Raw genomic sequence first — 17,244 nt, forward strand, 5'->3', positions numbered from 1 at the left:
TAACTTTAGACACCAATCCAGTAAATTCAGTCCATTTCGTTTAGGAACTTAAACGCATCTCCCGCTGTGTCGAATAGGCGGATTCGTCCATCTTCACACTGGACCTTCAATCGTGCAGGGTAAATGAGGTAACAGGTGATGCTCTTCTCCTTCATAGCTTTTAAGGCTGGGATGAGCTGTTTGCGACGCCTGGCTAGTTCTAGGCTCATATCGGGGAAAAAGCTGACTTTCTTGCCATCAACAGTGATGTTTCCTTTCGCTTTTGCAAGACGCAGGATCTTTTCTCGGTCCTGAAATCGAAGCAGACGGATCAAAACAGGTCTAGGAGGCCCGGTTGGTTTGGGCTTGGGATTCAGGGTTTTGTGGGCGCGTTCAATTTCCACCGGCCTGGTGAGGTCTGCACCCAGGACGTCAGGTATCCATTCAGTGAAGAACTTGACAGGATCCCGGCCCTCGCTATCTTCCTTTAGTCCCACCACACGTACATTGTTCCGCCTGCTGTGATTCTCCAGTTCATCAATTTTATTTTTGAGAAAGTCGTTGTCTTTTTGCAATTGCTTAGTCAGTCGGTCAAGCCCATTAACGGTGTCCTCCGTGCCGCTGATGCGTTGCTCAGCCTCCTTTACCCTTGCTAGCAAGCCCTCCAAGGTAGCCTTCACTCCATCGATGGAAGTTTGGAGTTGCGCAGATTTCGAATCGATTTTCTGTGACAGAGTCTTGTTTCCCTCTTGAATTTCCCTGATTAGAACAGCAAGCATGCCGACAGAATTTTCTGTTTCGGAGAGTGTTGGGTTAATGTCATCCATGGCGTGAGCGGCCTCCTGGGGGCTAATGCTAGCTGCAGCATCACTAGCAAGAGATTCCTCGTCGCTTTGACCATTTTTTTGTTTCTGTTTCTGTTTTTCTGTCGACGGTCCATTCCTCATCAGTTAGTTAAGCACTTTAGATTAAATTGGCCCAACTCGAAAGTTTAATTTTAAGTTTTAAGTCAGATAAAAGGATATGTTAGAGAGCTCAGTTCGTTCACGTGTGCTCAGCTCCGTGGCATCCGTAGTTCTGATTTTTGTGTTTTATCTTCGAATGAAGGATTACATGATCATTTATGCGTTGGGAAAATTACAATTACAACCCTTGGTTTATCAAACCCTTTCAAACCTTGGACACAGTTTACCATGGTGCGATAAGGTTTGTTACTGGGTGTAGAGCTCTCACTTATCATTGTATCTTATATACTAGAGTTAACTGGCCCTCCCTATCCATGCACAGACTCATTGGTATCTATAAATCTATTCTTGGTATACTTCCTTCTTATCTGTGTAGTTATTAGGCTTGGCCGATATTCGATATTATCAAATATAATAGATATTAAAAGATATTAGATATTTCCCACAATCGTACTTTTAAACTTATAAACCTATAATTTACTAAAAAATATAATATACTATCATACTTGAAGTGAAAAATGAAAAAAAAAATCTGGAAATAGCAGGAATGAGCAAATTATACCAAATGGCCATTGTTTCCTCCAATGCTTGAATAGTAAGATCACCTGGAATTTTTTCACTTTGGAAAAGGCTTTGTTGACACTGAATGTACACCTCTCCATTTCTGGTCCCCTCCCTTCTTGCTTGCATCCCTCCTCTCCTCTAAACCATCCCATAAAACTAGGTGCTGGGGGCTGGTCGCCCATGGATACGGACCATTACCAGTGGTTACAGGTGGACTTGGGTTCCAGGAAGCAGGTGGTTGACATAGCAACACAGGGCCGCTACAGTAGCTCTGATTGGACGAGCCAGTATCGTCTGCTTTACAGCGACACAGGGAAAAACTGGAGGCCTTATCTACAGGATGGCAACATCTGGGTAATGAAGAATCTAATCTAATCTAATCTAATAATAAAGGTAATGTAATCTAGTGTAATGTAATCTAATGCAAAACTAAAATACCTGGGTATTTATAATACTCAAGAATAAGGCTTTTGTGATGGGGTTCGTTTGTTTGTGCTGTGTTCCAGACATTTGCAGGGAACTCCAACAGCGAGAGTGTGGTTCGTTATGAGCTGCAGCATGCCATCCTGGCTCGCTACGTCCGCTTCATCCCGCTGGACTGGAGCAGGGAGGGACGCATCGGAGTCCGACTGGAGCTGTATGGCTGCTCATACTGTGAGTACAGCTGGATATGAGACAGAAAACCTGATTCCACCCTGATTCTATTCTATTCTATTCTATTCTATTCTAACCCATTATTTTCAATGGCTTGTGCTGCATGTGAACAAATTTTCAATGCCTCCAGCTTGGAGCCCTAGTGCCCAAACTTCAACCTTATTGAACTTTTGTGCCACGTGTGTCCAGTAGCAACAACAAGTTAAGTAGCTAGCCAGGAAGAGAAAGAAAATGGAAAAATGTATTCTAGCAGTATCAGAATTCTGACAACACAAGTCTGAAGTTGTACAGGGACGTCAGTAGAAAAGCTCTCTCCTGCAGCATATTTCAAACCAAGTGGGCATACAAAGTGTGTTAAATGCAGTGGAGATTAGCCATCTATGACCATTGGATGTTATATTTTCAGCTGCCTAAGTATATTCTACATCGAGCAAGGAATGGCTCTTTTCCCAACTTCTTGAAAACTCAACTATTTTTTTCACACTACCCCGACTTCCCCATCTAGTCAAGAGTCGCACTGTACGAAGCAGCAAACGCCAAGTAATGAGTGCATGTGCATGATATAATGTAGACCTTGATTCATTGGAGTGGTGGTAGCCTAGAGAAGCAGGCTTGTCACTGGAAGGTTGTCGGCTCGAATCCCCAGACTGGGTGGGAAAATGTGCGTGGAGAAAGTGAATGAGTAATGCCCTTGAGCAAAGCACTTAGCCTCCAACTGCTTCAGTCGAGCTGCTCAGCAGCTGACATGCTAGAAAAGAGCATGGTTCTATCAATAAAAATGCTATTTGGTGAAATTATGTTCTAAAACGTTGGACCCACAGTCAATTGAAAATCACAGTAGCAGGATCTGTTGTTGAATCTGTTCACCAACGTGTTAAATGTCAGTTTTCAGGCTATTTTTGTGGCCTCATTCAAATGAATGGGAAGTAAAAAATGCAACTCTCTATTTTCTGTCCTCCAGGGGCAGATGTGATCAGTTTTGACGGCCACAGTGTCATCTCCTACCGCTTCAGGAGTAAGAAGATGAAGATCGTGAAGGATGTCATCTCCCTGAAATTTCGGACCGCGGCTGGCGATGGGGTGCTGCTCCACGGAGAGGGACAGCAGGGCGACTACATCTCCCTGGAGCTCCGCAGGGCTCGACTACAGCTCAGCATCAACCTGGGTAATAGTTCTATTACAGTCAGTCCGGTTTGAAGGATAGGAAAAGAACTACATTTCTCTAGTGTTTTCCACAGACAGGCTGCAGCTGAGCATCGACCTGGGTGATGTAGTTCTGTAAAATCTGTCTAGTTTGAAGGATAGTAAAAGAACTACATTTCTGTTTTTTTTTTCAGAGACAGGCTAAAGCTCAGCAACAACCTTAGTCACCTAGTTTTGGCAAAGTAGATTCTGGTTGTAGTTCTGACAGCAGTAGATAACAGAGCGGGAGAGACTACATTTCCCCAGAGCAGGACATTGTTACATTACATCATTTTCACCCTGTAAATATATCTAGTAATATGTAGGCTTGAGGGATATCCAAAATTTTAACAGCCTAGAAATTTTTATCTTACTATAAAAGTGTTGGAGGAAACAAACGGGCTGATTGTGGAACAGGGAACCCACTTAATTGAAAAAAGACAATTTTTTCACTTCCTGTGATATTGAATATTGCAGGAAATATCGCGATATTTTATTGTGATATTTCCCGCGACATTCGATATCACAGGATATTCGATAATATCAAATATCGGCCCAAGCCTAGCAATGTGGTCACCAGTGCTTTATGGTTATAGGGCTGGTCAAGTAAAGAGATTCAGAACACCTAAACAGCGAGAGGCAGAAAAAACATCCTGGACATGTCTGACTGTCTGATTGGCTGTCTCCTCTCCAGGCAGCAACCAATATGGTTCCATCCAGGGCCACACCTCAGTGACCAGCGGGAGCTTATTGGACGATGACCACTGGCACTCGGTCGTCATACAGCGTTACCGTAGAAACGTGAACTTCACTCTGGACCACCACACTCAGCAGTTCAGGACTAATGGAGAGTTTGACCACCTGGACCTGGACTACGAGGTAAAAACAGAGAAATAATGCTGTGCAATGGCATAAGCTCAAAATTTTGCTTCAAATCACAAATAAGTTTGATTCTTTGAAATTGACCAAATGATATATTTCCAATCAACCAAAGCGGATGAAAACTGTTGGTTCTGAGAATTGTGTTGTGATTTGTTGATCTCCTAAATATAGAAGTATGGTCACCTTTAGGATCTTTATTGATTTTCAAATGAATGAATGACGAAATTAATCTCAGTCAATATTCTAAGTTAACTTTCAATTTTGAGTTGGTACTATTGGCATATCTATAGAAATCAAGAAGTTTCAGTGCCAGACCGAATTAAGATTACGTCATCGATATATCTACCCCACCATGAAATTTGATGTGTCTGCCATTTGCCAGCTCTACGGACTGGAATCCTTAATTAGCATAATTTGGGGGCAAAACAAGCATCCACAGCAGTTCCTTTAACTTGTCTTAAGAATTGGCCATGAAACAAAAATACATTGTTCTTGAGCGTCCACTCAAGTCCTTCTGCATGATCAATGTTTGTGTAGAGGGATTCCACATCCATTGTGACTAGAAAAGACGTGCCATTTGTTTTTAATATCATTCAATTTATTATGCAAATGTGTGCTAAATAAATGAATAAATGAAAGGAGCTCAGGCACAAAGGAAATAATCAACAAATTGAGATGCTGGTTCAGTCAAAGCATCATTGCCACCAATTATGGGTCTACCTAGTGGAGTTTATAGATTTTTGTGAATCTGAGGTAGCATATAAAAATATGGGATTCTGGGTGTCTCACAAAATAAAATATCATGTTCCTTGTGAAACATCCATCCCTATGACCATAGGTACTAGGTCTGAGAGCTCACTTTTCATTTTCTCTAAGAGTTTGGAAGTCAGGGCCAAGTAGTACTCAGGATTTGTCAGCTGCCCTCCTGAATGTCAGCAGGTTTCACCACAATGTTGTTATTCTCAGCAGGCCATTTTAATGCTTGACATTCTTCCTTTGAAAGATTATGCTGTCTCACTCTCCTTCTTTTAGCAAAGAGCTTAACCACCTCACATTGAGTGTGGGGTTAGCATTTTATGGTAGGAAAGTGGATTTGGGCCTGCATGGTGTGGCGTTCTCATGTTCAGAGCTAGTGGAGGAGCGGGCAGCTGCATTGAAAGGGTTGTTGTGATACCACACTTTGAGGTGCAAGCTGCGGTTGAACCTAAATCAGTCTATGCTTTTAAGAATCAAAATTTATTTGCTTTCATTTGGAAAACCTATTTCAAAAAGCAATACTTCTAAGACAATTATGAGCTTATTTGATGCAGCTGAGACAAGGCTGTCATACATTCAAAAAAGTGTAAAAAAAAATGGTTAACAGAGGTTAACAATATTTGTATTCAGTAAAAGATATGCATTTAATAAAAAAAAAAGAAAAAAGAATTCTCTACCGAAGTGAAATGTTATAGTAGAATATTAACTGTTTATATGTCTATTGATACCATTCTCTCAGCAGGAATTCTGCAAGTATGTAGCAGAGCTCTGGTTTCCCAGTATACCTGTCAATATCCATTAACACAGCCAACCCGCAACACTCCCCTTCTCTCTGTGTAATTACAGGAATGTGCTTGCTATGCTGCAGACAGAAACAACACGTCATTTATGTGGCGGAAAGGGCTGGCCATTCATATGTTTGCTCATTCATTTATTTGTTCATTCATTCAGGGGCAGTACTTTGAAAGAGTTTTGAAAGCCAGACCTCAGCACCTTGCAAAGTAATCATGGAGTCATTGGAATTGATCAACAATCCTATCAACCCCCCGCAGATATATTATGGTCCTTTTGTGATATGGGACAGTAAAAACCTTAACATAATGCACCTTTAAATGGTTTCATCCTAAAGTTGAGATGACACCTGAAACTCATCACCCAATATTTCTAAAATGTATCCATCCGTTCTATCAGAGAAAGGTGAAAAAAGGTAAAATAAGATAAATCATTTTAATAGTGCTCCATAATATGCTTTACTTAAAATGCCAGCTATCATTTTGTTAGAGAAGGGGCCTTATTTTTTAAAGATTGCTCTGAAGGCCGATGATAAACCAGACTTGTGCCCACAGTCTCAGGAGCTACTCTATGCGCCTCAGCCTAGTCAGCCAATTCATTCCCATATGCTGGAAGGAAAGCCTGCATTTACCCAATGGGAGCAGGTGAATACTACTGATAGTGGAGACGCTGACTCCCTGAAGGACAGGATGTTGTATTGATTCTGGATCCAGATGACAAATTGCTCTCTGATGTAGCCGGCTATTGTACCATGTAAGTAGGGCAAGAGAAAGTGGAAGCGCACACAGATAAAGCACAGAATCATAGCTGCAGAGATCAATCAGCACTTTACATTGACAAAGCAGCTCCTGAAACCGATGTAGGACTACCAGCTTGGTCCCTTTGACCATTTCATTCATTGTAATCTGGAAGGCTGGCATGGAAAGCAAAATTAATCACTTCTCCTCGCAGCATTTCTTTCTGTCTTGAGGGATTCTGCAATGCACTGTACTCCACTCCACCACACACCACCCTGTTATACTGTACTGCATTAAGCTTCACTATGTAGTAAAGTTTGATGCTTTATAATTGGGAACTGGAGCTTTTTGACAATATAGAAGTTTTTACAAGAAATTACAGTTTAGAATTACAATTACTATTAAAGGCCCAATTTGTAATTACAGTATGGCTCCCCCTGTTGAAACACCGGCTACGTTTTCATGCCACAGTAACCTGCTTATTGCCCGTACTCTGGTTAAGGTCTTGTTCATGTTAATCTGTTTACATGAACCTTTGATTCCCTGTGCTTGAATCTCCCTGTTGCCATGAATAAACCACTCAACGGAATATGTCTCTCCCTCTTTGACTGAGCAATAGTATCTTACTTCTAATACAGGGGAACAAATGATGTCAGTGATAATATTAATAGTAAGTACTGCTCACCACTATGTTTTTTGTTGACATCAAAATGTACCCATAATATTGTGTGAGTCTGAGTTTGTACAGACAGTGAAAACCAAAAGTGAAAGCAGTAAGATGTTTCCATGCCACAGTAACCAGTTTAATGTGGGAGTAAACCAGGCATCTTAATCAGGTTTCTCATAATCTGATAAAGCCGATATTCGATATTATCAAATATCGCGATATTTCATGAATTTATCGAATATATAAATGTTCCCCACCGCACAGCCTAGAAATTTGATGTAATTTGGAAGAAATAACATAAAATACCCCCCCCCCCCCAAAAAAAAAAAAAACCTGGGGAAAAAAAAACTGAACCCCGCACCCCCGCGATAATATCGTATATTGCAATATTTTGGCAAGACAGTATCGCGATATAACATTTTGGATATTGCCCAAGCCTAATTGTAACCCAGTTATGATGTTATGACATTATTTACACAGTGATTTATTCAATTGAGTATTTTTTTAATTCACCTTTTTATTTTATTAATTTGATTAGTCTCTTCAAAAACATGTGTTATGGTCAAATAAATTCCAGATTGCATTTTTAAAGTGCTTTACAATAGGTGCATCTGGTCACAACATCTAGGTCAATGTTCATGAATCTCACACACCACAATAATACACTAAACATGCAGTAGGCTTGGGCAATATCCAAAATTTTATATTGAGATGCTGTCCCACCAAAATATCGCAATATATGATATTATTACGCACGGGGGGAGTTTTTTTTTCCATTTCTTCCCCAGTTTTTTAATGCTCAATATCGCGGGAAATATATTTCCCATAATATATTCACAAAATATTGTGATATTCGATAATATTGAATATCGGCCCAAGCCTAACATACAGTAAAGTCTGTTTTTTTCCACTGTGCTGTGTTTCTTCCACAGATTAGTTTTGGAGGGTTGCCAGTATCAGCGAAGCCGAGCTCAGGAAGCCGAGAGAACTTTGTGGGCTGCATGGAGGGAATCACCTACAACGGAGACAACATCACCAACCTGGTCCGCAGGAAGAAAGTCGACATCTCCAGCTTTGTAAGACAACTCTCTCTATGGCTGTATGTGTGTCTGTCTCTGTCTTCCACTGTGGAAGCCCATTCCCGCCAAAGAAATAACGACTCAACTGTGAGTTTTTTTCTCAGAATTCGGACTTTAAATCTCAGAATTCAGACTTTATTTCTCAGAATTCAGACTTTATTTCTCAGAATTCTGCTTTTTTTTTCACGATTCTGAGTTTATATCTCGGAATTCTGACTTTTTTTTTCTCTCGCAAAAAAACAAAGGCAGAATTCCAAGATGTAAAGTCAGAATTCTGAGAAAAGTCAGAAGTGGAAGAAATAATGTCAGAATTCTGAGAAATAAAGTTACAATTGCCAGAAAAAAACTCACAATTCAGTTGGTTTTTTTTTTTGAGTGGCGGGAATGGGCTTCCATATTCCACCCACACTCTTTCTCTTTGAGAAGTTCAAAGCTGCCCTACATAACTTTGCATGTTTGCGGCCCCAAATGGCAGCCAGAGGTAATTGTTTGAATTTTGAGGACTTCACTACCAAAGGATACCAAAGGGACGAGACAGGCAAAAGATCTAATATTGGTGAGTTCAGCTTTCTCTGGATGGAGCACTTAACTCGCTGCTGTTTAGGAAACACTTTTGGGTTTCGATCTTAAGTTTTGATTTGTCCCTTCCTCTGTGGAGAAGATTTCCCATCAACACCAAAATTTAACACAGGAGTGAACACGGGAGTGAACACGGGAGTGATGGTGCGTGATGCAGAAAGGCCTACCGAATTTCCAGGCTTTGGTATTGATTCCAGGTCTTCCATGCCTCTTAGCTGTGTTTCAGCCTGCCAGTTAATGGATTTACCAAGTGTGAGGCAGCTTACTCCGGCCTCTCCCTGTCTGTTAGAGTTCCTGGTGTTGTGTTGCAGCAGCTTTCAGCTTGGGATGGTTCAATAGGAAACTAAAGGTCTTTTCATGATAGAGAAACACTTTGTGTGAGATCAGCAGGTAGGTTTTGCTGGAGCTAAACAAGTCTGTGTTGTGGGGTTCACAGTGGATGATGAGAGACTTTCTATGATTCCTCCTCCCTCAATTGTCCATCTTGAACCATACAAATTAGAACAGGACTCATATCAGAGTAGATGTTTTCTTGGGGATAACCAGGTGCTATTCCCCCGACAGCTAGAATATGCTGTACTTGATCCTGATAAAATAATGTGGCTTGCTGGGGCAAATACCAGTCAACAAACACAGCTCTGATTATTAAACATCATTGGGAAGCAAATCCTGTTTTCCCCAAGAGGCCCTCTGTGAAATGATGATTCAGAATGAAATTTAACAGCCAGGGGAAAGATCAGTATAATTGGCTGCATTTACAGCTTCTAAGAAATTCACGGCTCTTACTGTAGGTGGATATTACCTCAATTCCATATAAGATCGACACATTTCACGGTATCCTTACATAGAGAGCTTTCAGTGGCCAGGGTCCATGGAGCCTGAACCTTAAAGCCATGGACTATAGCCATTAAGAATGTAAACAGTGTAAACACCGGATTGTGAAAAAATACAGATATTTGATCCCAAAATGAAGAAAGTCAGTACCTGGCATCACGATTCATTAAAACTAATTCTGCGTGAGATAGAAGGTATTTTCACTGGAGTAGAATGGCCTGTGTGTTGGTTTAGTTGGAAGATAATGAAAGACTTTTAGTGATAAAATGTATTATTTTTACTTCCCCCTTCATACATCCAATAAACAACATAACAAATTGCCCTCAATCCCCTCAATCATGATCCACGGAGGCCTAAAAATATGCAAATGTTAATTCCAACCAAACACTACAGCAGTTGATTTCACTGATTAGTTCCGCTCTGGTTGAAGGTGTGTTGCAGTGAAATCAGCTGCTGTAGTATTTGGTTGGAATGAAAACCTGCAGACTCTCGGACCTCGATAGACCATGGTTGAGATCTACTGGTTTAAACTAACCTCCATTCCTCTTTCTTTCTCTCACTCTCTCTCTCTCTCCCATTGTAGCGTAACCTGACTTTCTCGTGTGCCGAGTCTCCCTCCTTCCCCGTCTTCTTCAACTCGTCGTCCTTCATGCGGCTGCCGGGGCAGAGTGACAGCGACACTCTGTCGGTCAGTCTGTCTTTCCGGACGTGGAACCCCAGCGGGCTGCTGATGTACACGGCGCTGGCCGACGGCGTGGTGGAAGTGGGGCTGACGGAGGGCAAGGTCACCGTCTACATCAACGTGACGCAGAGGAAGAACACGCGCATTGACATCTCATCGGGTGAGCCTCAGCTTAAAGCTCCAATATGCAACTTTTCTCCCCCTCCTCCCCCTCAGTTGGTCAAGTTCCCAAACACTTGTCACTCATCTTGATGAGCTGTTAATACATGACAAACTCACAGACAAGTATAAAATGGGTCACTTGCTAGTTTATTAACCACTACATGTCCAACATGTTTCAAGATGGCAAAAGTCGTAAGTTATATTGTGTGCAAAGCTACAGAACATAGCAGTAATAACAAAAGTGTGTTGCACTTTTACAGGGTAACATGCTCTACATGTAGGCCCAGAACCAAATACCATGTCATTTTTCAAAAGGAAATGTCATAGATATTACACAAATAATTGATTAAAATGTGATTAAATGTCATTTAATATTGATTGATTGGAGTAACACTGTTGACCTTCAAGAAATCCACTCTTGACTCAGACACTATAACAAATATATAAAACAAGAAAGAACATACCTTACACTAAGTGCAGTGTTTTTTGGTGTGGTGGAGTTCATAGGCTTTTGGGATAAATCATTTATTACTGAGAAGACGTATTTTAGCTGCAACCAGCAGCTACTACATATTGGTCTGTCAGTTTGTTTGTCCGTCCCAAACACAAAAATTTGTGCTGGTTTTCATCATCTATATCTATTGATCCCAAACTCACACTGACATGAGTGATGACTTGTCGGACTTGGGGGAGAGTTTCTTGTTGATTGGTTATGTTATTTACTTACCCTTTCCTGATTGGCTGTATTGATCTAGAAGTCGCATGGAGATGTGTGATCGTCTATATCTGTTGATCCCAAAGTTGCATTTACATGAGTGACAGCTCGCTAGGCTCAGGAGAGCAATCCTGAAGCCGCATTGAGATGTGTGATCATCAGACCCAGGAGAGAGCATCCTATCGAATAGTGATATCATTTAAGCCCCTCCCTCTTTCCCAATTGGCTAAATTTGTGCTGCTTTTCATAATCTATATCTATTAACTTCAAAGTCATTGAAATCAGTGATGGTTCGTCATACTCAGGAGAGAATTTCTTATCGATTGGTGATGTAATTTAAGCCCCTCCCCCTTCCCTGATTGGTTTTAGTTTGAGCAGCTATATCTATTGATCACAATGAGATGTTTAATTGTTTATATCTGTTGATTGCAAAGTTTCATTGGCATGAGTTATTGTTTAGGTTATGGTTTGTCTAATCTACACAAAACAGTTTTGTGTTTAAAAAAAATTAAGAGCTAACAATTACATGATGGGAGCAGGATGAATTGTAAGCAATAAGCTGTATTGGGCTTTCATATTTGGTTTCATAAAGCCAAAGAGGTCGCACCTTATCACAAATTACTTAGTTGTTGATTGGGTAACTTAGTAGTGATTTCTCGGATATATCTAAAATTTGTTATTTCACACCTAATGTTTAGTGTATTGGCAATTAATGTCTGTCTGTCATGATTATCTCATGTTCATAAAGTAAAAAGATGAAAAGAATTCAGAAATAAGTTCATTTTAGAAGGGTGTTGTGATTAACGTTGGACAGGAGAAAAACACATCCAGCTTATTTTTATAAATAAATGACAGTTGCTATGATACATAATTTGCTCAAACATGATCATATATGAAAATAAAAAAAACATTTTTAAAAAATGTTAATAAAAATAGATGTGAGATACATCCCACGGACATGAAATGTCCCACAATTATAGAATTCCCTAAATGCATGATGTCCTGTTCCTCACACTCACAGCTACACCCATTCACTGAGAACTGCCCAGCCACAGCGACAGTCTTATGCTGGTGGGCACTGATCAGCTCAACTCAAGCAATTGGAGGTTGAGTGTCTTGCTCAACGGCACCTCAACGGTAGATGTTGAGGGAAAGTGTTACTCTTTTACTTACCCCATCCAGACTTTTCCAGCTGGTCCAGGAAATATGAACCATCAACCTTGCGATCACGTCTCTTACAGTCAGGCTACTGTCACCCCAAGACAATAGCGCTCTTCAAATAGCTGTCTATAAACTGGACAAAATTGTTGATTTGGTGATTTGACTTCATATATTACAGGATTTGGAGGCAATAAAATCCCAAAATAGGCTTGGGCGATATCCCAAATTTTATATTGCGATACAGTCCCGCCAAAATATCGTGATCTACAATGTTATTGCATTTTTTTTTCAGGTTTTTTTCACAGGTTTTCAGGTTGAGGTGTATTGTCGGGGTTGGGAAGGTTCCTTTCAAAATGCAGACCATTGCAAATTACTAATTACCTGCTTAAACTGTATTATGGTCATTATATTTCTCACCTCCTGGACCAAGACTCATTACACATATTAGTGTCCTGGCAATGTGGGGACCCAAAAGAAACAAGGGTGTGACCAATTTTGAGATGTGATTTATAGTTGATGACACAGAGTAACCAGTGTTCTGTTGTACTACAGTACAACATGAGCATGCAGAGCACCACGATTTGTAGGGATTGGGCGCTGTGTACCTTGAACCTTATGCTGAATTCACATCCCAATGCACCAAGTATTGTATCAGATCATATCGTAGTAAGCTGTATCTGTTGTATATAAACGGTGTTTCTCCTTTCAGGTTCAGATGTATTTCGTCACATGTGTAGCTTTTATTATTATTATTATTATTAGTGGTAGTAGTGGTAGTTTTAGTACTAGTAGTTATAGCTGTAGTAGCATCAGTATTTGTATTGTGTGAAGTCAACTGTATTTTCTCTCTCAGGTTCAGGTTTGAATGACGGCCAATGGCACAGTGTCCATCTGAATGCGTTGGAAAACTATGCCATGTTGACCATCGATGGAGACGAGGCCTCAACAGTCAGAACAGCCATCCCTATCCAGATCAGGACTGGAGGAACCTACTACTTTGGAGGTAATGGACTCGTAAATGTAAGAAAGTTACCAAGGTAGCTTTGCATTTTACATCAAATGGTGGCACAACATCACAGCATCACTTTTACTTTCAGGCAGTTAATAAAGGTATAAAGGTATATTTCACCCAAAAATGAAAATTTGGTCATTATCTACTCACCCTTATGTCAGTCAAAACACTGGTGAAGTTTATTTTATTTAGTTAGTTATTTATTTAACCTTTATTTATCCAGGTTAGACTCATTGAGATTAAGAATCTCTTTTTCAAGAGGGACCTGGCCAAGAAAAGCAGCACAAAGTTACAGACACTACATTCAACATTTCATTATAAAAGCAATTTGTAGCCAAGTGAAGTGAAGCCAAACAAGTTCAAGTACATGCATGTCTCAAATTACTTTACAGAGAATTAACCTAACAAGATCTAACTGATCAACAATCAACCATAGAACAGAATGATATAGGACAAACAGGAAAAGCACAAGACACACAAAAGCAGATTTTAGCAAGACATAATAGCCTAGCTATTCTACATAGCCTAACCTGGCACCATCAGCCTTAGACCCTCAATGCATACAAGGACAAACTTTCGAGAGACTGTCTGAAAAGAGAGTGAAAGTGCTAGATAACTGATTAGATGATGAGAAAACATGAATGAACCCAGCAAGAGAGGTGGGCGGGATTAGTAGTCTTCCTGATTGAATTATGCAAAAGCCACATTTCAGCCAGGAGAGACTAAGTTAAGTGCTCAAATAGAAACTTTATTGGAAAAAAAAAAAGCATAAGAGAAACTTTGGCGTAGACTCCATGATGAAACACCTCCCATTCATGGGGTTAGGGAATATCCCATGAATGGATGGAGGAATTAGGATGCCACCCCAAAAATAAATACTGAATTTAAAATGAGACAATGGAGCCCGCTAGTAATGTAATAAAGAAGGAACAAAAGGGGGTTTAGAATTAAAATTAAAATTAAATAATAATAAACTTTATTTATAGCACACTTTTCAAAACACAGTTACAAAGTGCTTTACAATTAAAATAAATTGAAAAAATTGTCTTAGATGTTTATTTGTTTTCTCCATTTGTGTGTCAGTAGACTGCTCTTAATAGTAATTTTTTGATATTTAGAAACTTTTCATTTCATTATTTTTAAAGCATCTTCGCTTTACAGAATATTTTACATGTGCCGAAGACTTTTGCACAGTACTGTATATATACAGTATATATAATATATACAAGGTAAGACAACTGTAGCCTTTTAATAATTAAGAGATGGTAAATGAGGGCCAGCTGTAATTAAAATGTGTGCCAATAGATGGAGGCCTGCTTACTAATAACTAGTGCTGTTAGTGGAAAGCCAGTTTACTAATACTGAGTGCTGGTAGATGAAAGCTAGCTTACCGATAAATGAGAGCTGGAAGATGAAGGCCAGCCACTATAATAATAAATATGAACTGGTAGATGAACGCCAGCTTTAAATTCAAAACTTTGCTTACAGCGAAACTAAGGTAATACCAGCCTGTAACAGTGAATACAAAGGTAATACAGTGCGTTACGATAGCCAACACCACCAATGATATGCATGATTCACTCACCAATCAGTGAGCTGTCCTGATTGGTTGTTAAGATTCAGGCACCCAGAGCTTTTGGAGTGGCTGATTACATGGCCTGGGACAGTCACAAAGACTGGATTTTTTTGTCAGAGCATTTGATTTATTGATAGCTGTTGGGATGCAAGGACAATTTCAATAGATATTACCAGAATTGTTCTAAAAAAAATTGCCTACCCCAGCTTTAAATGAATTAGAATTTTTAAAATCAATTTAATGAATTTAAATGTATGCAATTTGTGCTCATGATGCCAATACATTTCATTTTACCTGTTTCAGTCTTGCTGGTTCTATTTTTTTTTTCTTTTTTATATTTTATTGAAACTGTGTTTGGATAAAATCAACTTTACTTAATACCTAAAAGTGTCAATGTTCATTTTTCTGAGTGTATGTATTTAACTCTTAATTGTGGAAACTAGACCTGTATCTTTCAAATACAGAAGGATTGATCTCTCAATACACATTCTCTTCTAAAAGCCTGTCTGACTATAACAATTGATCTGAAGAAAGGCACAGCCATGTCTGGAAATGAGTTCATGGATGGGGTAATCTTAAAAGGCATGGTCATAATCCAGCGAACTCTGACTAAGCCTGCCTTTTTGCAGGTTTGAGCTTCAGAAGCTGTTGCTCTGGTTACAAGATAGACTCAATTTTAAGCTTGTTTCAAGGAACAGAAAATCCCGGATTTATGTCAAATTGTCAACAAACGTATCCGGCTAACTCAGTTATCCATGTACGAGGAACGGGGCCCAGGAAGAACGTAATATCCCAATTTCTCAAGTTGGTCTTATTCGCTTGTATCATTGCTTTCACATGGCTTGACATGGGGGCTGATAAAGAACCATAAAAGCTGACGACCTGACGACTGATGACCTTTGTCCTCCCCTGCTTCTTTCCCAGGCTACTTCCTGCGTACAAACACACCGTCACTTCAGCGCTCCTTCCAGGGCTGCATGCAAATGATCCACATCGACGACCAGCTAGCCGACCTCCGGGCTGTTGAGCAGGGCCTCATCGGAACCTTTGAAAACATCAGCCTGGACATGTGTGCCATTATAGACAGGTATAAGCACACACACACACATACACAGTTCCACAATATTACACAATAATAATGCTAAATATTGTTTATATGACACTTTACAAAAGAAAATGTTTTCATTTGTCTGTGGCTTCAATCAGGGAACTGAACTCCTGGCACAATAAAATGGTTTCTTTAGGCTATATATTAATTTATAGGCACAGAGCTGACAAGCACCAGTGATTTCAGCGAATTTCATTATCCAGAGCGAATGCATTTGATGAAGCAGAGAGGTTGGGCGTTAATTCATTAATTACATGAAGTCCGCACATAAGACATTCGAATCCGGTCTTATGTGCTGTATACACGACATAGATATGATGCATCTCAGTCAGCCAAATGAAAGACGTCAAATTGAGGCACTTTCCCCTTAGTCCTGACAACAAATAGATGGGAGGATATCAGTTCTTTGTTTTTTTTAAGATTACGTTTTGGGCATTTTTGCCTTTATTAGACAGTTTCAAGAAGAGAGACAGGAAAGACTGGGAGAGATATGAGGATGACTTGCAACAAAATGAGGCACTTTCGCCTAGCGGAGAAAACCTGACAGCTGATGACTTTCCCTGCTGCTGTCGACCATCTTTTACTGGGCTTTTCAGTTATAGATCATAAATTCTGTGTTGGACTGTTAAGGGTATTGGTGCAGTGTTTCCCACAGAATTCGAATGTACTTGTGGTGGTAGGTGGGTTGGCATGGGGGGGGGGGGGGGGGGTGGTGCGAGTGCCTTTTTGTTCTTGTATTGTCTTATATTGTCAATATATAGGCTAATATCAATAAAGGATCCCACTACCTGGATGGCTGAAAAATTATCTAATGTACTCCATTTTAAATAGTTCCATTTGTCAAACAAATAACTAACCTGTATATATCTAAAGTACTTTGTGTCAAAGATAACATAACTTAAAAATATAAACAGTGCTACACTGTTCTGTCTGTTGCTTGCTGTTGTCTACAAGGTGAAGAATAGAAATGAGACTCCTTTTACAGAGAAATCAGCTGTTCTGCCCCTCTGCCCTGCTACATCTCTCTGTGCTGTCAGTCTCTCCTGTATCTTTACATCGTTACATTACAGCCTTTAACATTATTATCTGCTCTGTTTTACTGCTCAGCAGCTCCTCTGGTCCAGACTGTCCTGCTCCTCCTCAGGACCAGTCCTTTTC

General features: G+C 40.0%; 1 protein-coding gene across 1 annotated transcript in view; it reads left to right on the forward strand.

Moving 5' to 3' along the window:
* Nucleotides 1–17,244, forward strand: part of LOC139917433 (contactin-associated protein-like 2) — a 67,657-nt gene that overhangs the window by 19,238 nt on the left and 31,175 nt on the right. Inside the window, exons 4-11 of the mRNA XM_071906558.1 lie at nt 1,669–1,862; nt 2,015–2,162; nt 3,124–3,327; nt 4,039–4,223; nt 8,111–8,254; nt 10,254–10,512; nt 13,244–13,393; nt 15,903–16,065. Coding sequence (XP_071762659.1) covers nt 1,669–1,862; nt 2,015–2,162; nt 3,124–3,327; nt 4,039–4,223; nt 8,111–8,254; nt 10,254–10,512; nt 13,244–13,393; nt 15,903–16,065 — 1,447 coding nt within the window. The remainder of the gene's footprint in view (nt 1–1,668; nt 1,863–2,014; nt 2,163–3,123; nt 3,328–4,038; nt 4,224–8,110; nt 8,255–10,253; nt 10,513–13,243; nt 13,394–15,902; nt 16,066–17,244) is intronic.

Source organism: Centroberyx gerrardi, chromosome 13 (assembly GCF_048128805.1).
Source record: "Centroberyx gerrardi isolate f3 chromosome 13, fCenGer3.hap1.cur.20231027, whole genome shotgun sequence".
Classification (NCBI taxonomy): domain Eukaryota; kingdom Metazoa; phylum Chordata; class Actinopteri; order Beryciformes; family Berycidae; genus Centroberyx; species Centroberyx gerrardi.